We start from the raw sequence: 23,644 nt of genomic DNA, 5'->3' as shown, positions 1-23,644 counted from the left end.
ACAGAGTCACATATTTATGGTTCTGTTTCTCTGAGAACCCTAATAGATGCAGAGTAAGTACTCAATGAATGTTAGATATTATAAGTTTAGGCCATGTTAACATGGGATTAACTTATTGTGCCAATAAGAATAACTAAGTGTCAGAAAGATAAAGTAAACTGCCTAAGATCATAGTGTTAATAAGTCACAGAGTGAGGAGTCAAGCCAAAGTACATGATTCCAAAGTACATGCTTTCTCCTTCTATATATTACTTCCTAAGAATTGACAATGAGGGTAGATATGAAACAGAATGTGCTATCATTTTCTAAGAGCCTAGATGGATAAAATTTAGGATTCAAAGGAAAGTCAGAAGCAATTAATAAAAGGGAAAAATTATTTCAGTGGATTTAAAACAATAAGTCCACCACCTTCCATTCCCTCAGAGTTTCTTCAAAGAACTCACTAAATTTCCATTTGAAATGTCGATATTTTAATGCATTGCATTATTTTTAAGAAAGGAATTAAGAATAACATGTTCTAAAATGTGTTATATGCCCATTAGAGCCCTTAGAGTTATCCAATCATTTCCCTTGGCTGCCAAGCTAATTCATTAGTGTCAACTATATAGGAAAACATCTTTTGACAGCTCTTTACACATATTTAAGCCTATCATCATCTTTCCTTGTTATCTCTGCATTGCATAATTGAACCACTCTCAATAGCCCATTATATCTCCAGAACACCTGCTCACACAGGTCTAATCACAGCCTAATGGACTGCTATACAAGATCTAGAAAACGATTGATAGCAAATCATAGACAATATTATCATAGTTCTATAGTAGTTTATCATGCTTATATACTCAAAGATGATACTGATTATGTGACTCACCATTAATTTAACATTCACTCTTCACAAAATACATATATATATATATTGTGTATTGTTTTTTAAATTAAGGATATTATATATTTATTTACACAATCACTTATCAGTTGCTTCTTTGGTAACATAATTAAGGTTTTAGTCTAAGCCTTTTATATCAAAAATATTCTTTTAAATAACTCATAGCTTTTCATATCTAAGAATAAGGTTACAGGGACATGCAGCACTCATACCACTTTTAATTGTGGGACAGGCAGTATAATTTCCAGGCACAGGAAAGTGCTGAGCTTGGGGAACTTCTACTGTAATTACATTGCCTGGCATTCCAGACAAACTGCAAACTATATATTACCTGTATCTTTCAAAGCAGCTCATACAACGATCTTTCTCAAGAAATATAAAGAAATAAACTACATTTAAGAAAAGTCAGTCTTGTAGGGTTTGCAGCAAATGAAAAATAATTCAACTAAAATGACAGCAATATTTGCCTTCTATGTTTTCCTTTTTCATATCTCAACTTATTCAAGAGTTTTTAAGTCAATTATAAAGGTTGACTCCATTTCATACATATCATATTATAAAAAATAGATATGTAGGATCAAGAAAATAATGCATAAATGTTACATAATCATTTTAACATTTGTTTGGGGAAAGACTATATCTTTGTATTTATAAAAATCTACTGTCTTTTATTGTCACATATGTTTGTATTTCCTTCAGCTCCATGAAAAATATAACTTGAAAATTTAGATTCACTGATAAACATACCTATCTATTTATTTTTTCTTTTATTGGCCAATGCTAGGGTTTGAACTCAGGCCTGGGCACTGTCTCTGAGCTTCTTTTTGCTCAAGGCTAGCACTCTACCACTTGAGTCACAATGCCACTTCTGTTCTTTTTTGTTTATGTGGTGCTGAGGAATCGAACCCAGCACTTCATGAATGCTAGCCAAGCACTCTACCACTAAGCCACATCCCCAGCCCTCCTATCGCTTTTTAAAGCAATGAAAATACCACTAGAAAATTCAAGAAATATATAGATATATATGCACACATATACACACACGCACACACACGCACACACACACACACACACACACACACACCAAGAGACTAAGAATCAAGTACCAAATTGAAGAACCATTTACCAGCTAGCTCTGCCCCTTCCTCAACTCTGAGATATAAATGGAGAAATAAATATAAAAACAGATGAATGATAAATGGTAAAATCTGTCTTTTTTCTAACATCTGTAGCTTTTAGATTTTTTATTCATGACCTAAGAAATGGAGATTTTTTTCAATGCATTGATCACAATAATCTCTTCATTCTTTTCATATTTCTCTTTTTTTCATGTGAGATTGGAATCTTCTGGAAGCTTTTGTGAATCAACTCCTATCCTAAGCCTCCTGAATAAGACACACAATAAGTTGAGGTCTGCTATAAAAATTTCCCACAGCCTCTTTGAATTGTATCCCTCAATAAAAATTTTTCTTAGTCTAGGGTTTTAATTAAGGTCTATAAATTACCAGTATTAGAACTGGTCAATGTGAAGGATGGTGTCATCATTATTAAAAGCACCAATTCCTAGACCCCACTTTAGACATTCTTAGTTGAAATCCCTGGAATTGAGATCCAGATCAACCAAAATTGAGATGTACTAGTTGGACTATTCACTTAAGATTTTAATGACCTCATGGTTCTTAGATTTAGTACACTAAATGAATTCACCAAAATGGTTAAAAAACCAAAACAGATTGTCACAGTTTTTCCCTTTCAGAGATTCTAAATTAGTACATATCAGGTGATTCTTAAGAATCTACACATTTATTATGCCATGCTACATAGGTGTAATATAACATATAGAAACTACATTGATAATTAATACATTTTATAGTACATGATTTAATCAACCATAATTTGAGAAACAGTGCTCAAACCTTATAGAAATCACTGTTAATTATCAAGTAGAAAAGCCTAATTCAAAGAGCCTACATAATTATCCCAAGCATTTCATTATCCTGTTTCAAATTAAGTTCCTCTCAGCAAAATAACTAAATATTGAGCAAATTTTCATCAACGGCAGCTTTTTTAAAAATCTTTTTAATATATGTTTTTATTGTACCAATACTGTACAGAGAGGTTTCAGTTACATGAGTAAGATAATGAGTACATTTCTTATTGGGCATTGTTACCTCCTCCTTTATTTTTCCCCTACCATGCCTTCCTTCCTCACCTCCCTAACTCCCTCCCCATCCGCATGAAGTAAAATTTGTTTTCAACATAGTGTCTTGAACATCTCATTGTTACAATGGGTCAAACCTGTGTCCTTATTTCAGCATTTTGCAGCTTTTTGTGGGAAATTATTTTTAACAAACAACTTACACGTCTGCTAGCCCAGAATCTAACTTTGCAGCTTATTTAATAAATTTCTCTCTGTATCTTAAGATTTCAAACTACTATATTCCTCGTATTAAAGGCATAATCATAATGCTAAGTAAATGAATATATATAACTATTCATGAATAAATTAATAACTAATAACACATTTGTATTTCAAATTATTATTTTCACTTTAGTTCTTTCCAGCTAAGAAAATTTCACTGAACAAAAGTTAGCTTTGATATCATTGGGATGGCTACCTTTGGTCTTTAATTTCAACAATTTTATAAACTTAATGTAGTGACTAAAAGTTTGGAAGTAATTGCAGTTATATATTTCATATACCTGAATAACTATTCAATTTCTTATTATATTACTGATGTTGGTCAAGGCTGTTTCCATGATCTGATCATGTATTTAGTACTTTCTTGTCTTACATAGATTTGTAAAGTGCATATAAGCTTCATAATGGCATCTATGGATAGGTAACAGCAATAATAATGTATCAGGTGAAAAGGGCAGAAAAGAAACGAATTTGAGTTTTCAGATGTTGAATTCATCTCTGACTTGAAAGGTGAGGTTCTTTGATAGTATTTGAAAAACTGCGACAGCCTCTGAACTGGTCATATCACTGCCTTGCTTACAGTCTGTGGCCTTTCACTTGGAGAGAGATAAGGCTCAAGCAATCCTTACCAAGCCCCTTATGATCTGGTCTTTACTAAGGTTTCCAAATGTATCTCCTACAAATTCCTGTCACATATTCTTAGGAAGAATGTATAGATAAGTCCTTCTCTGAATCCTCTGAAAGCACTTTGCTCACTCTTCTTACCATGGCTACACACAATCAGCTGGTTTTCTATTTAAAATGTTTTCTGAATTCATCCCCATTTTCTTTGTCTGGATAACTCTTACTGAAAGCTTCCTTTAAGTGTAAATGCAAACTAGCCTTAAGGATTAGATGTCCCTCTGAGGGCTTCGACAAACCCCTTGGATCCTAAGATTCAGAAAATTGATTCCATAAAGGTAATTTCTTTTCTGCTTATCTAGACCTCCCTACTGTCTTGCATGGAATGCAGTGGTGATAAATGAATGAGAATATCTTTCAAACTGCTTAGAATCTTGACCTACCGCAGACATTCTGCTTTTTGGCTCCACTCCTTCAGGAAATTACCTGCCAGAATGAGAGCATCATTTCAAAGTTTATACTTCTAAGTATCCTAAATACTTTATCAAAACCTCTGGGTCATTTCCTTAGCCTATGAGCCAAGAATTAGCAAGTAGGCTATGCTACCAAGGTGTAGACTTGATGATCACAGGGAAAACTGGACAGAGTATTTCTCTTCCAAAATTTGCTTCCTTTGAGCCTTTTTTTTTTTTTTGTATGGGGGGGGGGGGTCCGGTCATGAGGCCTGAACTCTGGGCCTGGGCGCTGTCCCTCAGCTCTTCAGCTCAAGGCTAGCACTCTACCACTTGAGCCACAGCACCACTTCCGGCTTTTTTTCTTTTTGCTTATGTGGTTCTGGGGAATCAAACCCAGGGCCTCATGGATGCAAGGCAAGTGTTCTACCACTGAGCCACCTTCCCAGCCCTTCTTTGAGCCTTTTTAAAATCAAAATGATGCCACCACTTCAGGACTGGTATATGCCACCATGTCATTCTCTCTGAGCATTTTGGTATGGTCTGAATACTATACTAAGGAAGTCTAACAGACCATTACAATTTGGAGCAGTCAACAATGTCACAAGGTTGGAAGAAATTCATGGAGCTGCACACAGACTAGCAAACTTGACAAGCCTTAAAAATGGATACAATTGTGAAAAACAGATCTTCAAGGGCTCTGTCAGCTTGTGATTCGCTACATCAAGTGATTTAGAAGTAACTTGAATTTTTAGCAGCCTCTTGTTTAAAAGAAGCCCATGCTATTTGTTGATGCAAAGCTTTACAGTAAAGCCACTCTGCAATGCTAATTTCATATTGAAACAAATACTTGAATATACATGGAATAAAAGCATCCTCCCAGCTACTCAGAATCATGACCTGTGAAGACAATAATTGCTCTGGTTCAGTTCCTTGGAGTAATTCACAGACTATATCAGAGCACAGCTTAAGGGCTATGAAACCTAATAATCCTAAACACTACAGAAACTTTGGCAATGTTTATTGAACATACAACCCCAAAGAATGTACGTTCATTCGGAGGTACGTTCATTTGAAGGAACTTAAATAGTAATGCTGTGCTCTGACATAATGCACTTGACATATTTATAAAGTTTTCCCCAACAACCAGACTTGTATCATAGTCTGTTTCCCCTTCTTGACCTCATTGCATTACCTGAATTGTGATCCAGGGAAATGCCCTGTACAGGATGCGTCAGGAATTAGAGGATCAAAATGGCCAAAATTGCTACTGAGTCAGAGGTGTTTTTAAAGTTTTGACAAACAACATATAACTGCGTGCTAAGTGGTTAACACCCTTCCCTGATAGTTTGGCAATCCTATACTTATCTAATAGGGCTATCACACTGAAATTACAGGTTCTTATAAAAAAGACACTAACAAAAATAATATATTTTATGGTAGTGTTCATTCAAGGATCTGTTAAACAAGTTTCAACATCTATAGATGGAATATTATCACACTAAAGCCTACTTCCTTCCATAAAACATAAACAAAAAACTGGCAAGCCGTGATTTACCTTGTATATCAGTAGGCACAATGGAATATTTTGTTTTCATAACAAATATAAAATATTAATGAAACAGATAAGAAAAATAGATTCCACTGTTCTCTTTTTGCAAGAAAATGACTCTTAAAAGCACACTGTATGCTAAGTCCTATATGTATATAGGAACGTGCATTGAAATTCACTTCCAAATCAAAGTAAGAAAACCAATTTTAAAATCAGCCTAAATTCATTTCAAAACTGACAAAAATCAATTAAAGCAAACTTCATTATATGTATGGATATTTATTTTATCCAACCAAACCACTACAATTCCAGTCGTATCATATAGAGGAGTACTTTTAGAACTCAGAGTTAACCCAGCCAAAACTTACACAAAATTAACACATATCACAACTTGAAAAGTCTGAGCTACATAATAACAAAACTAATAACAAAATGTAATCAGCAAAAGGAAAATAAATGCTTTCCAGAACTGGAAGAAGGGAAAGTTGTTTGGTACTGTTGGGCAACATTGTTGAAGAGAGAGGGGTTCCTATGACAGAGATATCCTCCTCCACTTCCTACAGGAGACAAAACTGACAAAAGTATGAAAATCAGGACTGTGGCTACTGAATGGGCCTATGGATTTGCCCATGGATTGGTAGATAGACACATGATAGGCCAGCACTATGCGTAGTTGTGCAACACAATAGGAATTGTTCATTAAATCATGGTCTTTGTTTCATGAATCTTTTGATTTGGAAAGTCTATGCCTTGTCTGAGAAATAAATCTGTGACCATGCATGTGCATTGATCAGAAGCAAGCTAGACACTTGTTAAGTTGCTACTTTCCTGTGACAACTTTTTATGAATACCTCCTAACAAACTGCAAAAATATTTGTGACTCAGTCATTATTTAAGCCTTCCTCATTTATTGTAAATAAGTAAAAATAAAATGTTAATATAAACTAATAGTGGTTGATTCCTTAATGATATGCTTTCATTTCTGTTTGGTCTTCTTCAAAATCATCATTTTCACATATTTTTATATATGCTTAAATAATTAAGCTGCCAATGCTCAAGCTCTTATATTTGTTTTCATTAAGAATTGTTTTTGAACTGGCAATGGTGTTGCATGCTTGTACGTCCAGCATTTGGGAGGCAGGAGGAGGAGGATCAAGACTTCAAGACGAGCCTGAGGTGCACTGCAAATTCTAGACAAACCTGGGCTGCAAAGGAAGACTATCTCAATGGGGGGGTGGGGGAGGTGGAGAAGATATTTGTGGTGTGCCAAAAGATTTATACCTAATCTTTTGTAAATGTTGGCTGTTAAATCTAATTATGATGATAATTCTGATTATGAGATATAGTGAAAAACTCATTGAGAAGCAAAGTAAAGTGATAAGTCTAAAACATGATTTTTAATCTAAACATAAACTATAACTGAAAGATAATTACGATACAGAAGTAAAGTAAAAGTGCTAGGCACTGGTGGCACATAACTATAATCCTAGCTACTAAGGAAGCTGAGATCTGAGAATCACAGTTCAAAGCCAACCCAGGCAAAAAGGTCCTCTCCGATTAACCACCAAAAAAAGGCAGAAGTGGAGCTGTGGCTCAAACAGTAGAGAGAGTACTAGCCTTGAGCACAAAAGTTCAGGGACAGCACCTAGGCCCTGAATTCACTCCCAGAAACAATACACACATAAAATATGCACAAATAAAAAGAAATTTATATACAGTTTTCAAGGTTATTCCATAATAAAAAGATTAAAAGTTTTTGATTGATGTCATATCATTCAACACAGTTAAGCACACAAAATTAAACAGAATATGAGAAATTCGAGAAAAGACAAAGAGGAAAGAAACTAGATCACTACATTAAAAAATTAGAAGAAAATGCACAGGTACTTAAAGATAATAAAAAAATACATTAAAAAAGGAAAATACAAACTTGAAACATTTCCTCAAATCAAAATCTCTCCCTTGTAAACTTTTGTAAATTAATCCCACTGGAAAATGAATCACAGTCTACATAATGCATCAAATCTGGCTTTAAAATATCTTATTTCATAAATGTTGTTTTCATAGCAGTTTCATCTTAAGGTACTTGTTTTCCATGATATATGATATCTGATTTGTAGAAAAAATATTTTTTCCTACTATGCATGACAGCTACTTGTGTCTTTAAATTTTGTTTTTGAAATGAAACTTGGAAAATTCAGAAAGATTTTTCCTGAGCTCTTGAATTTCCAAATGTTAAATCATGAGTAGATTGTAAGTTTTACTCTTTTATAGCTATGAAACTAAATGAATCACTTTCAGAAAGTTAAATTCTGAGGTATTTAAGAAGATAATGATTTTTTTCCCTAAATGTCTGGTAAGGCTATGTTAGATGAATTTTCTCAAATTAAATTCTCAAACTAGCCTATTCATTTACCATACAGATTGACAGTCACAAAATTGTTCACAACAGCCAGCCACTGGTGGCTCATGCCTTTAATCCTAGCTACTCAGGAGGCTGAGATCTGAGGATCACGGTTCAAAGCCAACCTGGGCAGGAAAGTCCGTGAGACTCTTATCTCAGAGAACCGGAAGTGGTGCTGTGGCTCAAGTGGTAGAGTGCTAGCCTTGAACTGAAAAGCTGAGGGACAGCACCCAGGCCCAGAGTTCAAGCCCCATGACCGACAAACAAAACAGAGATTAATTGGCCATTTTGCATATATATACAAGGCACATGGTAGTCTAACGAATGAAAAACCTGTGATTTAATAATATTAATAATAATAGCAGCTAACATTTACTAGATTGAACACAGTACATATATTTTTTTAAGATTAAGTCCTGTGTCACAGGTCCTACTAGATTCCAAGTTTTAAATGCCATGTCATGCAAACAGAGATGTTAAGGGACTTGTCTCAGATCACACAGCTACTAAGTAAATATGGAGTCGGAAGTCAAAATATTGGGAATGGAAGCCTACTTCCATTGACTTATAGGTTATATTGCCTAGCCCAATGGAATTTATAATTCCAAAGGAAGTTTATAATCACAGGTACTTGAGGTGATTGTCAGTTCCTATAAATAGTAGGAACTTAACTTTTAAAAGCATGGCTTATTCTTAGAGCAATATATTGTGAAATAGTTTGGAGAACAGAAATGAGTAGGCTCTTAACAAATTTAGGCCCTATTATACCATATTTTCTTTTCAAATTGACCTAAGAGCATTTTTAAAATATAATGAAATATATTAGGAAAAAAATTCAAAATACTTCTGTAGATAAGCAATTCTGAAGTTCCATGTTAATTAATAACCAATAATCTCCATAGTAAAAATAATCACTAATCTCCTGAAAATTGTTTGTAGATTTCTCAAAGTGCTTTCATAATAGTCCTATAATTCATAACCATTAACATTCCAATTTACTAAGTAGTAGAATAATAAATAGATCAACAGATAAGCCAGTTTTATAGACAATGTAACAACAGGTACTGTAAAGATCAATGCAAGAGTAATTCCAAAGAGTAAAGTCCTTTTCTTTCATCCACAGGGAGGAGCTCTCCTTCAAAGGCCAATGGCTTCTCCTTAGCACCTGAGTTCCAGTTCTACTGAATATTAGAGAGATATGAAAGCTAAATGTCCCTCACACACAAACATACATATATAAGGGCAGGTTTCTAATACACGTGGCTTTTCTGATACTTTAACATGCTGATTCATTAGGAAAGTATGAGTCAAGTAATGTCCCCTGGGAGAGCTGCACCTTTTCATTCATTCACACAAGGGTAATAATAGGAACAAAGCAGATACAGTATCCAAAGAATAATTCAAATCTGAAGAGCTACATTTAATTGCAGTTGCCTAAGACTTTGAATTTTAACTCTTATTTAAAAAAAAATCTAGTCAAAGGAAGTTTGCAAGTTTTTTACAGCTCATCACATGCAAGGTAGAATATGGGTATAATTTATTAAATGTCACTTGGATAGAATATCCATGCTTGTACTCACAGCTTTGCATTTCCATAATTCTCACCTCTTTTTTTTGTTTTACAAGTTGTAGCTAATAGTATGCACACATTTTTAAGGTAAGTTTCTCAATAGATTTGCTTTCATTCTTATGAAGAACAACGGGATTGTGTCAAATATTTGTTAAGATTTACTTAGTATCCCAACAATAAAAATTGTAAGTACATAATTCCCTCTCCCGATTTTTTTTCCCCTAAAATTCCAACAACAAACCTTTTCTCACCACCCAGCCACATACAAGCCTGACACTTGGGTGCCAAGAGACAAGTTTCCTACAGGCATGAAGAAGAGAAAATAAAGGAACAAACTTTTAAGACTTGATCTATAATAATTTCATAATTTATCTTTTTTTTCAGAAAAAAAAAGAGTCAAAGAAATTAATTTCACCAAACCGCGTTTAGACTTGGGGAGTCTGACTTTGAGTTGCCAGTCGATTTTGCTCTCTATTCAAACCGTTTATGGTTTTACCGCTTCTTAACGTGATTTTATCCTACAAAATCACAATGATGAATGATAGTGCATCTTAAAAAAAAATAATAATAAAGAAGCCTTCCTCCTTTCCCCAAACTCTTTCCAGATTCGCTCCCTCCTCCTTCGTGGACACGTGACCTTCCAAAGATCCGCTGGACACCCTTCCTACCTGAAAAAAAGTTTGGCGAGGACGCTGGCCTTTTCCAGAGGAGACTTCTGCATGGTCTCTACAGGCACGAGGTCCCCGCGGGGCAGGCCGGGCGCGCTCCCAGTGCCAAAACGCCCTGCTCCTGCCGGTGCCTGCCGCGCACCCTTTTTTCTCTGACCTGCTGTGATGTCATGTGCTTCCCACCCTCCCCCCCACCCACCCCCATCCCACACACCTCCCCTTTCCCCGGGCTCCTTCCCCGCCTCCACTTGCCCAGGTTAAAAGCCAAACGGCTGCTAGCCCGGCCCCAAATTTGCTCCAGCCGCTCTCTCCACCCTGCTGCGCCCCCCGCCCGCGCCCCCGCGCGCGCCCCTTCCTCCTAGCCTCCCGCCCGGCCTTTCCCAGCCTACACTCCCACCTTCCTCCCTCCGTCCTTCCCTCCCCTCCTGCTCCGCGCGCTCCTTCCAGCTCCACTACCCTAAGGTCCAACCCGGGACCAGCCCGCAGGCGGGGCACAGTCCCCGTGCAGCCGCCTTCAAGTCTCCCCGGGCCGAGACCGACGCTCCGGGACCCCTGGCGCCCGGCCGGAGCTGACCCAGCCCCGGCAGCCTCCCCGACCCTCCCGACGCACCAGATTTCACGGGACCCACCACCAGCTGCCTCCAGCTTCCCTGATCCTCCTCCTCCTCCTCCTTCTCCTCCTCCTTTCTTCTGAGATCCTAACCCGGTTCCTGTTACGTCTGCAGGTGCATTTTTTGTAAGAAGGAAAGTATGTGTCCCGAGTATTAAAAATACAGCAGCAGAGAGCTGGAAGTTCCACCGCAGGTCTGAGGTGAGCCTCAAAGCCTCCTTAGCATGTCAGAGGGAAAAGCCAAGCTTTGCTCAATTCCAACATGTATGAGCTCCAAGTGTGGCACAGACATCTTTGGACACACACACACACACACACACACACACACACACACCCCTAGAAGGATGCAAGAAACCTTACTGTTTTACCCATTTCTCCCCTAAAATCACTAACATATTTCATTCAGCTTGTGTGTTTTAAGTGTGTGTGTCTGTCTGTCTGCCTGCCTGCCTGTCTGTAATTGTGTGTGTGTGTGTGTGTGTGTGTGTGTGTGTGTGTGTGTGTGTTAGAGGTAATGACAAGTAGACAGGATGTAAACTAATCCGCCCTCCTATGGATTCCTAGTCTTGCTCAGCAAAACATCTTGACTAATACTCTGAAAGGAATCCAAACTCTTTGAAGACAAGGTATCCTGGTCTCTTTGACCTGGCCCAGAACAACGCAGCGGTCTTGTACTCTCAGAGGGCATGGAGACTAGCCCAGAGCTGGGCACCTTCCTTCCTAGTTTTTGGTGGGAAGATTTTTGTGTCCAACTGCTGAACTGTAAAGAGCTCAAGAAGCCTTTCACTCCTGAGCTCCGTGGTCCAAAAGCAAGTGTGCACTGAATTTGAATTGAAAAACTAAAGCACAAGAAACATTCATTGTTACTTCAATATTGAAAGGCAAAAAAGACCATTTGTGACATATCTTATTCACAGTTAAAGGAAGAGAAAAGAGATAAACCAGATGGCATAAAGTTAGACACCAGGAAAAAGCTTTAGTTTTTCTAACTTATGATCCATTGTTGTACATCCTGTACCACATTTGCCTCTCTCTAGTATGAAAAAAACTGAGTCCTCACTATTGACTTTTCCCAGGTGTGTAATTAAATTCCCTCCATTCACTCCCTACCCTGCTCTGTCATTTGCTTTCTAACTGCTAGGGCGAGCTATCAAATACAGTACATATATTTTGAAATGCAGATGTAATCAGTTCCTCTTTGTTATCAATCCCTTAGTCAAGGGATTAAGAACTAAGTTCCAAAGATCACAGAAGTTAACCAAAGGGATATGAGCTCCAGGAGACCCCAAGTATTTGTCAGTCAACTTCCTTCCTCTGGAAAGAGAAAATAAAGTAGTGACTTCAATGCTCCCATATTCCTATGCATCATTCTTAGAAATCTTATAACAATAATGTTGAGTATGTGTTTATTATCCCCAGTTTTTAGTGTTAAAGAAGATAAGTCAATACCTGTAATTGTTAAACTATGATTCAAACTCAGGTCCAATTCCAAGTCACTATGCCCATCAATGTGTAGTATTATTTAAAATGAATCATCTTTCTTGAGTTTTTTTTTGGGGGGGGCGGGGAAGAGAGGGGAGTGGAATAAGGATACAAGATGACCCACTGCAAAAATGATACCTATAAGACACTATATTGGAAATGAACTGTACAACTTGGGGCAAGGGAAGGAGTGAGGGAGGTGGGGGAAGGAAGGGATAGTGAGAAAACAACAAGGGAGAAGTTAAGAATGCTTAACAAGAAATGTGCTCATTGCCTTACTCATGTAAGCCCTCTGTACAGCATCTTCACAATAAAATAAAATTGTAAAAATGAAATCATCCTTTGTACATACATATACTGTCACACCAACCCAGTCTTTCTCCCTAAGTTAGTTCAGCAATGAGACTGAGAAAGCAGAAATCCACAAACCAACTAGCCAATGTAGCTTATTCTAAATAAGTGATGCAAGCTATAATATTCTCTTGTAAGGGTGTACATGCATATGTGCATAAGAAGATACTAGACTGTTTTTTCTTATCATAACCCGTTACTGCCGAAATTTGTTTTGGCAGAAACCAAAGCTTTGTCTTTTAGAACTTGAATATAATTAGCAGAGATGTTCAAATTAATTAGTTGAGATTGAGATATGATATTCAGGATTATATCTAGGTACATACCTAAAGTGGGAAATCACCTTCCCCCATAAAATACGTTCAAAGATATAGGTCAAATCGGAAAACTTAAGCCTAAATCTTAACAGAAGTTAAAGGAAGATAGTAATAAGAACCAGTTACACTTTTGTCTCTAGACTACTTAAATGCCAGCATATATCACTTTATAATATTGCAATCATTTATACTTGTTGGGTATTTGTCATATATGCCATCTATAATGACAACTATACAGCATGTTTCACCTCTTTCAATTCTTATCACACCTTTGTGGAACGGGTAAGGTTTTTATTATTTAGCTACTGCAGAGGAAGTTTCTGAGGTATAAAAAGTTTATTAATTTTTCCACGTAAACTGCCTGGTTAATAATAATAGAGGTGAATGGTGATATAACTCAGTACCTGCCTAGCAAACACAAGGCCCTAAGTTTCAACCTGTATAGTCTGTTTCTTGAGCCCAAACACTTTATGACTACATGTTCTTCTACAAAATTTCCTAATGCTTTAGGCTAAACTGAATGTAAATATTAAAGAGAGAGTGGCTATTTGTATGGCATCATTTTTTTTAGTTTTTTATTGTGAAAATACTGTACAGAGGGGTTACAATTACATGGGCAAGATAGCGAGTACATTTCTTATCAAGCATTGTTGCCTCCTCCTTTGTTTCCCCTTCCCATCTCATCCGCACCTCCCCACCCAGGGGTCGGGGACCCCACCCAGAAAAAGTTGTAAAGTTCGTTTTTCAACATAATGACTTGTACATCTCATTGTTGCAATGGGTCCACCTGTATCCCTATTTAAACGATTTGTTTTGCCATTCCCCTCCACAAATTATACCAACATCAAATACAATGAAAGCAGGGGTTATACCATGGGGGAGGGACATACAAAGCAACAAAGAAACCATCTTATAAATACGTTAGAAAAGATAGCAAGAAAGAAAAAAAAACATTTGAATACTTATCTTGGGGTTCATTTCACCTAACATCAACTTATCTGACCTTTTCTGCTTGTCTCAGACATATACTAGTTATTGCAAATAAGGGAAACCATGGGACCTATGTTTCTTTGGGCCTGGCTTAGTTCACTTAATATAATTTTTTCCAAGTCTTTCCATTTCCTAACAAATGGGGCAATATCATTCTTTCTGATGGAGGCATAGAATTCCATTGGGTGTATATACCACATTTTGTAGATCCATTCATATACTGAGGGGCATCTAGGTTGGTTCTATATCTTAGCTATGGTAAATAATGCTGGTAGCTTTAGTATGGTCTTGTTTGTGATCATGTGGGTAAATGCCTGAAAGTGGGATTGCTGGGTTATAGGGGAGCTCTATGTGGAATTTTTGAGGAACCTCCATACTACTTTCCAAAGTGGTTGAACAAGTTTACATTCCCACCAACAATGCAATAGGGTTCCCTTCTGTTGTGTGGCATCATTTTAATGGTATATTACAAAGAAGGAAGAGGGGGAGGAAGGGAAGGGTAAGGACAAGAATAGGGAGAAAGGATGGAGTAGAAGAAGGAAAGGAGTAATGTGAAGGTGGCAAGAAAAGAGGTCGAGGAGCAAAAGGAGGAAGAAAGGAAGGCAACATTTATTCAGCATCTTCTATGTGCTCAGCAATAGGCCGGGTGCTTCCTACAAATGTTCTCAGTTTAAGAAAGATTATGAGAGGACCATTTTGTTGCTTCTCCTGACAGACAGGGTGCTAAGAGTAAATTGGCACTATACTTTCTTCATCATATTCAACGTATCTTCAATATGTTGCTCGTAATGCTTCCCAAGCGAGCTTTAGTAGGGGCAAATATAGGGAAAATTCATCAAAAGAGAAAAGGCAAGATATTGCTGGTTTTACTGCACAGACTGACTCCAATGTTAAATTTATCCAAAAGAGAGGGATAGAAGCATTGTGGCTCTTCTGCAGTGTTCCATAATGATATCCCAGAATGCAAATGCATGTCACAGTCTTACAACAATGCTTCAGGACCAGAAAGAGATGTTCTGGGACATAAGTCTCTTTCTCATCTAATTTGACTGTTTCCATTGTATTTCATCTAAATTCTGTTTGAAACACATATGCACAAATACATACACAACTTTCTCCTATCACCTTTGTGGAGGCAAAAATAATGCTTTCTGTTTCCTTTTAACTCACTGGTTATTTAGTAATACAGTATACTTAATGAAGCAACCATTCTCTCTTGGGGTTGCTGATACAATAGTTGAAATGTTATCCTAAAAAGTAAGTCTGAAGATGCCTAAGAGCAATAGTAGCTATTAATGTTTTGGCAAATTAGAGCTTGGTGAGATATACAGTACAGAATAAGGTAATGTTTCAAAACTCAGAATCTACTTGTGGTCACTGAGTTCTCTCTAGAGATGATAGCAGATTATTTGGAAAGAAATTGGATACTATGACAATAAGAAACTGTTTCAGACCCCAAGGTGCCAGGAGCTGGCAACATGTAAGCAAAGGCTCCTGGCCATTGACTCCAACCTTCGGGCTGCAAGCACTTGCCCTTTTATTTGAGGAAGTGTTTTTCTCAGCTTCTGGGCCTGGGGACTTATCTGAGGGATTGTTTGAAATAGATTAAGAAAGGATGCATACTGTCTGCACTTTCTGGCGCAGCAGGTCCTAGAACAATGTGATGCAAGCATTTGACAAATACAGAATGTGTATATAACTAAGGATTTTGCTGGAATTAACAGAGCTGTGCCTTCAGCCTTCTCTCCGTCTCCTTCATCAATCCCCTTGCCCCTTGGGAGCCCCTGTTCGTGCTGCCTGCAGCTAGACCGCAGCAACTGGTGAGCACAGAAGCAATCAGGTAAGGGGACCACGAAGCACACTGCCAGAAAAGGAAAGGAGACTTGCAGGAGGGTGAAACAGAGCAAAGAAAGGCAACTATTTCTGACAGCCCTCTTGGCCCTTGTGAGGCAAAAGGGCTGCAACATTAGTTCAAAGGGGCTAGAGGAATTTTTTGAGGTTGTCGAGGATCTCTGCCCCTGGTTTCCTGAGGAGGGAATGGTGGAATTGGCTATATGGCAAAAGGTGGGTCAGGAATTTTAAAAATCAGATAAAAATCAGAGGAAAACATGCTATTCTCCCTCAGACATTTTCTGTTTGGAATATGATTCACAGTCTTGATCCCAATCACCATATTGAAATTGTTTCTATAAAATCCTTATCTGAGGGGAAAAATAAAGAGACCCTCCTTTGTACATCACATGTGAAGGGAGAGGGCTGTCAGTCCTAGTGTTAGAGACACTGAAAGTCTGTATCAGATATTCAACATTCTCTGTAAAGAAGACAAAGACCCTCCAAGACCATGGCCACCCCCTCTGCCTGGCCCTGTGGGAGCTACTTTCCCTGTGATAAAAGGGGAAGGTAATTACACCTGCTTTTAATTCAGCCTCCTCCACCCACATCTGCAGTCCAAAAGGCTATACTGACTGTTAAGGAGAAGGGGGAGTATACTGGGGATTTCCAACTTTTTTCCTGTCTTACAAGATGGAGGCAAACAGCAGAGAGGGTGTATTTGGAGGGAGATCTTCCTCTGGTTGCCATTCCTAGAGGGGTTTAGGGGCCTTTGCCACCACAGAAGGTTTGGTGTTGAGCAGCTCCAGCTGAACTATAAAAGGGCTGATTGTTTACCATGGTGTCATTGATAATTATTATACAGGAGAGATTTAAATCATGGCTGGGTTGAAAAAAGGAACCTTGCTTGTCCCTGCCCATATTCACATTGCTCAATTGATTTTGCTTCCTTTAGTTCCTCTTTCTAATAAATCTCATCAACCTAACTGGGGAAATAGAGGCTCTGGCTCCACAGAGAAGGTCTTGTGGCTTCAGAGAATTGGGCAAGAATGACCTGAGTTAGAATTTTACATAGAAGGGAAGCTTTTCACAGTCTTGACACCAGAGCTGATGTTTCTGTTATATCTTGCCTATACTAGCCCCCTCCTGGCCAAAAGAAGATAGCCTCACCCTGCTGCAGAGTATAGGCATGTCCAAAGTTACCCAAAAAAGTTCTGCCATCCTGTGGTGGCTGAACAAGGAAGGCCATTCGGGTGTCTTTTAACCTTTTGTTTTGACTGATCTTCCAGTAAATCTGTGGGGCCGTGATGTGTTTTCTCAGATGGGTGCTTACATTCACAGTCCCAACCCAGTTGTTACTCAACAAATGCTTAATCAAGGGTATGATGGAATGTCAGGTCTGAGACCACAAGGGAAAGGAAGGTTAAAACCTTACCAGCCTGTTGCAAACCTAAACAGACAGGGCTTGAGTTTTTCACAGGGCCACCGATAACGGTAGCTTTACATACAGAACCTATATATTGGAAGACCTCAACACCCATATGGGTAGATCAGTGGCCATTGCCTAAGGAAAACCTGATGCTGCCGAGGCTCTGTTCATGAGCAATTGTTACAAGGCCATAAGCCTTCCACTAGTTCCTGGAACACCTCTATCTTTCTTATTAAAAAGAAATCAGGGAAATGGAGACTTCTTCAGGACTTTCGAGAGGTTAATAAAGCTATGTTCCCTAGGGTTGGCTTAAAACTTGGCCTGCCCTCACCAACAGCTATTCCTTTCTTTTTCCCTATTGGCCTGCCCTCACCAACAGCTATTCCTTTCTTTTTCCCTATTGGTAACAGATTTAAAGGACTGCTTTTTTTTTTTTTTTACCATACCTCTGTATCCAGGGGACGGGGAAAAATTGATTTTTCTGTTCCCAGCATTCATATGATCAAAACTTATGACAGATATGAATGGACAGTGCTGCCCCAGAAAATGGCCAACAGCCCCACACTATGCTAACTCTATGTGAACAAGGCCATACAGCCTATATGTAAAAAGTACCCCTCTGCCTATATAATCCATTATATGGACAATATCTTGATTGGAGCATCAGAGGAGAACCAGGTTAATCTTATGTTTTAGGATATGCAACAGTCTTTACGGCTATACAACCTGATTGTAACCCCTAAAAATGTTGAGACAAGATCCTCTTTCATATCTAGGGTATCACATCTCCCAAAGAAAGGTCACTCCTCCAAAACTAAAGGTAAGGACTGAGCAATTGCAAACTCACAATGATTTTCAAAAGTTATTGGGGGACATCAATTAGATTCATTCTTCACTGCAAATTACAACCTCTTTTTCAGATTTTTCAGGATGACTCTAACCCAGCCTCCCCAAGAGTTCTTACTAAAGCAGTTAAAGCCTTAAAAGTTGTTAAATATGCAATTAGTGAGGCCCAGCTTGTGTGCATAGATTATTCCCAACCCATTGTTTTGTATGTATGTATATATCCATGTATATATGTATGTATGTATGTATGTATGGTTTGTATGTTTGTTTGTATGTATGTATGTCATGGGGCTTGAACTCTGGGCCTGTGCACTGTCTCTCAGCTCTTCAGCTCAAGGCTAGCACTCTACCACCTGAGCCACAGCACCACTTCTGGGTTTCTATTGGTTTTATTGGAGACAAGAGTCTCATGGACTTTCTTGCCTGGGTACTCAGACTTCTGAGTACCCAGGATTATAGGCGTGAGCTACCAGCGCCCAGCTGTTTTATATATTTTAAATCATTGCAAATTCCTGATTGCTGTCCTTTGGCAGGATGCTCCCATTAGATGGATATTTTTGGCCTACCATTTCATGAGTGTTATTAACCCTTTAATTTCCTTATTTATTTCTAAAGGACACAGGCTTTGTATTCAATTGACTGGGTGTGAACCTGATGCCTTTGGCCTGGCTCAGGACTAGGACTCTGTATGACAGCCTGTTACAGACCTCCTTGGAATGGCAAATTGCTATAGTCAATTTTCCTGGGCAGGTACTTTTTCACTTGCCTGCATTACTACATTTTGCTGATGATCATTGTATTACTGCCTGCTCCTTCATTTATTCTAAGCCTATTGCTAATGATCCCAATATGTTTATTGATGGGTCTAAGAATGGAAAGGTGGGGCTCCTGTTGTAATCCCCACATCATACTTCCACCAGACAAGTACAATATAATAGCACTTCTGCACAAAGGGTGGAGCTGTTTGCTGCCAGTTTGGCTTTATGACAGTTCCCTTTTGCTATAAATTTCACTCAGATAGCCAGTAGGTTGTTTCTGTTTTACTACGCACTCAGGATGCCATTATTCTTACCTCAGATAAGGAACTGTTGCATCTTTTTACCACCCTCCAGCAGCAATTGTTGCAGTGCACAGATATGCCTGCCTAGTCTCTTCTACCTGGACCTTTAACATACGGCAATGCCCTTGCTGATGAGTTAACTTGGCTTTTTATGCTTATTCAATCCCCCATTGATGCTGCACTTGATGCCCTTCAAAAATTACATCAAAATGCAGCCACCCTTCATAAGCAGCTTAGATTAACTCACAAACAAGCCCATGCAATAGTGCCCAGTGTCCACTTGCTCATGCTGCCTCCACCTTCGTAGTTCACCCCTGGGGGTCTTCTGCCTGGGCAAGTATGGCAAATGGATGCGACTCATGTTCCTTCTTTTGGCAGCTTGTCCTATGTTCATGTTTCTGTAGATACTCAGTCTGGATTGCTTTTTGCCTCCTGGATTATAGAAATGTTACTGCACATTTATTTGTGGTTATTGCCTTTATGAATTAGCCCCAACAAATTGAGACTGATCGTGATCCAGCTTATATTTCTTAAGCCTTTAAAACATTGTGCTCACAACTACATCTTACTCTTACCACAGGTATCCCCTATAATCCACAAGGACAGGGGATTGTGGATCGAGCCCATACTATTTTTAAAAAATCAAATTCAAAAAATAGAAAAAGGAAATGAGCTACCAGGAAGATCTTACCCATGCCATTATATCTTTATCCATTTTGGTTTAAAATTTTTTAAATGTCTCAGAGGATGGCTTCATTGCTGCACAGCACCACTGGGAGAGAGCTCCATGCCCACGGCAGCCGTGAGATGGAAGGACCCTTTGACAGGAGTCTGGAATGGTCCCAAACCCCTGCTGGAGTTGAGGGTATGCTTGTGTTTTCCCAGAGGATGTGGAGTCGCCAAAGTGTATCCCAGACCGGCTTGTCTACCATGCTGAGACTACGTTGGTCATTTCAGAGAGTGAGGTCAAAGGAGCACATGCCTGGAACCCACAACCAGAGGGCCCCACTCCCAACATGGGGAAATAAAGGCCCTATCTTCTAAGGGTCAAGAGATGGTAAAAGGGAAAGTAAGGATACTCATACCTGAAACCCTATCTGTGGCTATGCTAGCATTAATAACCTGTGCCTAAGTTTGAGCTGAGCTATACTGGGCCTACTTGCCTGACCCCGCTCTTGCCTGCCCCGTGTTGTGGGAAGAGCCATCCATGAGAGTGTATACTACTGCCACAGGCTTATTGTGGGAGAGAGTGCTAGATTTCTGGAGCCATATTCTAGACCTATAGAATAGACTGGGCTGTCTGCTAGCCCACCTATTTGTTTATCCATGGATAGCGTCCATGGATGTGTTAGTGTGGTAAAACATACACATATGGTAAGGTATTCAGGGACAGATTATGGCTCTGGGTGTACGGATGAGAAAACATGGAGCTTATGCATAAGACTTATAGAACTGCTTTGGCAAGAGATAACATGTGCCCCACTTGGATTCCACTATGCCAGGAGGGTCCCTGCAGCCGCTGATGATCAACCATGGAGAGCCTGTGGATTTGACATCTTGTCTAGTGTTCCAGCAGTGGGAGTTCCCCACTATGCATTGCAGGACTGGTCTCAGAGGAGTGATGTGATCAATGGTGTTCTGCCAGCCACCATCTTGGTCAGCCCACATGGACAAGCTCACCCTGACATCTGGAGACTGAATGTTGTGCTAAGGCCCACTTGGACTACTGCCTCACACCTTCTCATACTTCTGCTCCAGAGACCTATCCCGCTCCATGGATTTGTATCATTTACTGTGCAAGCTTATGTTATGCATTCATTCATACTGGTGGTTGGGCAGGGTGTGGTTGTTAAGGATGGTGAGATATCTCTTGCCTCTTGCAGGAATAACTGTGCTCTTACTAACTGCATAAGTAATCCTGGACATTTTGGAGCACGTACAGTGATTGTTACTATGCAACCCCCTTATCTTATGTTGCCTATTAAGTTGATGGAACCATGGTATAATGATTTGAGGCTTCAATTTGCTATTGAGGTTCAAAAAGCTCTTAGCCGCTCTTGCAGATTTTTGGAAATATTGGTTGCCAGCATTATTACTACCATAAATCTTATTGCCAGTGCTACTGCTTCTGTCATGGCCCTTACCGAAACCATACATACAGGACAACATGTTAACACTTTGGTTCCAAATGTTTCTAGTGCCCTAGGGATGCAGGTACAAGTAGATAAAAAGGTTGTGGAGTGTTTAAATGCTTTGGAAACAGCTATGATGTATGTTAATAATCATGTAAAACTGCTAAAGACAGTTAAAAATGACATGACATGCTAATAAATAGTACATTTATGTTACTCCTCTTAAATGTGATGGAAATGTGACTTGGACCAATATCCAGTGACATATTCAAGGAATCTGGTCCCATGATCATTTGATAGTATGCAGCTTCAGGGGCAGATATATTATATTAGCCACTCCATCCTAAAGGTAGCAACCCCAAAGACTTGGCTGCATCAGTACTTCATTCCTTGCAGGGATTCAATCCAAGAAATGTGTTACAGCATCCTTTTAGCATTTTTTGGGCATTTTGCTATTTGTTGTTTTGGTGCTCCTTTCTTTTCCATTCTTCCTGAGATGTATGGCCCACTCCTTTGCCCAGGTCCAGGCTGATATATACTTGGTCAATTTAAAAATAAAAAAGGGAGAGATGTTGCAGACCCTAAGGTGCCAGGAAATGGCAAAGTGTGAGCAAAGGCTCCCAGCCATTGACTCCAGCCCTCTGAGATGTAAGTCTTTGCCCTTTTATTTGAGGAAGTGTTTTTCGCAGCTTCTGGACCTGGGGGATTATCTGAGGTAGTATGGGAGACAAAGATTGAAAGAGAACGAGAAAGGATGGGTATTGACTGCACTTGTTGATGTAGTGGGTCCTAGAACAATATGACGCAAATATTTGACAACTATAGAAAGTATATCTAGCTGAGGCTTTTGTTGGAATAAACAGAGTTGTGCCTTTAGCCTTCTCTGCATCTCCTTCATCAACCCTCTTGCCCCTTGGGAACCCCTGTTTGTGCTGCAGCTGGACTGCAGCAAGGAACTAGGATTAAAATCCTTGGACCACCATTTACTCAGATTTGTGATCTTAAATTACTTAACCTCAAAGGGTCTTACTTTCTTTCCCTTTTCTGAAGATGAAGTTAATAATACTCACCAAGTAGGATTATTGAGTTGATTAGGAAAGGTTTGCTCTACCTTGCTACTATTGACACGAGGTTGAATGGGTTGGATGGGGCAGGGGATTAGGGAATGCCATGTACATTATAGGACATTTTTTAAAAGTAGCATTCTAACAGCTTCTACTTGAAAAGTTCTAATGGAATGTCTCCATTCCCAGTCATATCCCAATGTTGATGACAGTCAACATTGTCTTCAAACACTGTTAAATATCCTGAGAAGAGAGGGTAAAACTTTTTCCTAGTGAGAGAACCAATGGATGAAATCAAGTCAATATGATACACATAAGGAATTTAGAACCCAGTAGCTACTCAATGGATGATAGAAATCATTATTACATATCACAAATCAGAAATTAGTATAACACTGTGAAATAAAATACTACAGAGCATGGAACTCCCTGAAGATTGTCAAAATTCTCAAGGACACTGGGTTATCTCTTTGCTTCTGAAGTTATTTGCTTCTACAGAATTACAAGAAAAGAGGCAAATCAAGTATTCACATAACTGTGAGATGCTTTTGATTATTCAGGTACTTAAGAGATGAAACTATGTACTTTAAATAATAGAAATTTACTCGTTCCTTTTGCACTGAAATGAAATTTGTAAGTTCTCTTTCTTGGGTCATCTCAATTCCAGTTCACCAGCATTTATACATTTGTGGCAAATGGCTCCTGATGGAATTTGTCACCATGGTGCATCTTCTGAAGCTTGGAATGAGCTCCTCACAAAAAAAAATCTCAAAGATATTCAAGCTGCATATAGTAGGAACTGGAATAATTTATAAACAGTATTTAGAATATATCATTGTTATGAATACAAAGGCTAACAAATTTTGGATTTCCTAAACCTATGTTCATAAAATGTTCTATTATATTGGTTATCTTCTTATTTTCCAACTGAAGTTTTCTTTTGTGGAAACAAAGGATT

The 23,644-nt window shown here is 38.8% G+C and overlaps 1 protein-coding gene across 1 annotated transcript in view; it reads right to left on the bottom strand.

Annotated features, from left to right (window-relative positions):
• Cftr (CF transmembrane conductance regulator) overlaps positions 1–20,205 on the bottom strand; it is a 143,985-nt gene extending 123,780 nt beyond the window's left edge. Inside the window, exons 1-4 of the mRNA XM_042695895.1 lie at positions 20,182–20,205; positions 17,326–17,524; positions 16,058–16,186; positions 11,045–11,294 (exon numbers count right to left, since the gene is read on the bottom strand). Of these exons, the coding sequence (XP_042551829.1) occupies positions 11,045–11,294; positions 16,058–16,186; positions 17,326–17,524; positions 20,182–20,205 (602 nt within the window). The remainder of the gene's footprint in view (positions 1–11,044; positions 11,295–16,057; positions 16,187–17,325; positions 17,525–20,181) is intronic.
• Positions 20,206–23,644: the final 3,439 nt, after the last annotated feature.

This window comes from Dipodomys spectabilis, unplaced genomic scaffold (genome assembly GCF_019054845.1).
Source record: "Dipodomys spectabilis isolate Male_0828 unplaced genomic scaffold, ASM1905484v1 ptg000197l, whole genome shotgun sequence".
Lineage (NCBI taxonomy): Eukaryota > Metazoa > Chordata > Mammalia > Rodentia > Heteromyidae > Dipodomys > Dipodomys spectabilis.
The sequence above is the reverse complement of the archived record's forward strand: the minus strand, read 5'-3'. Positions and strand labels throughout refer to the sequence as shown.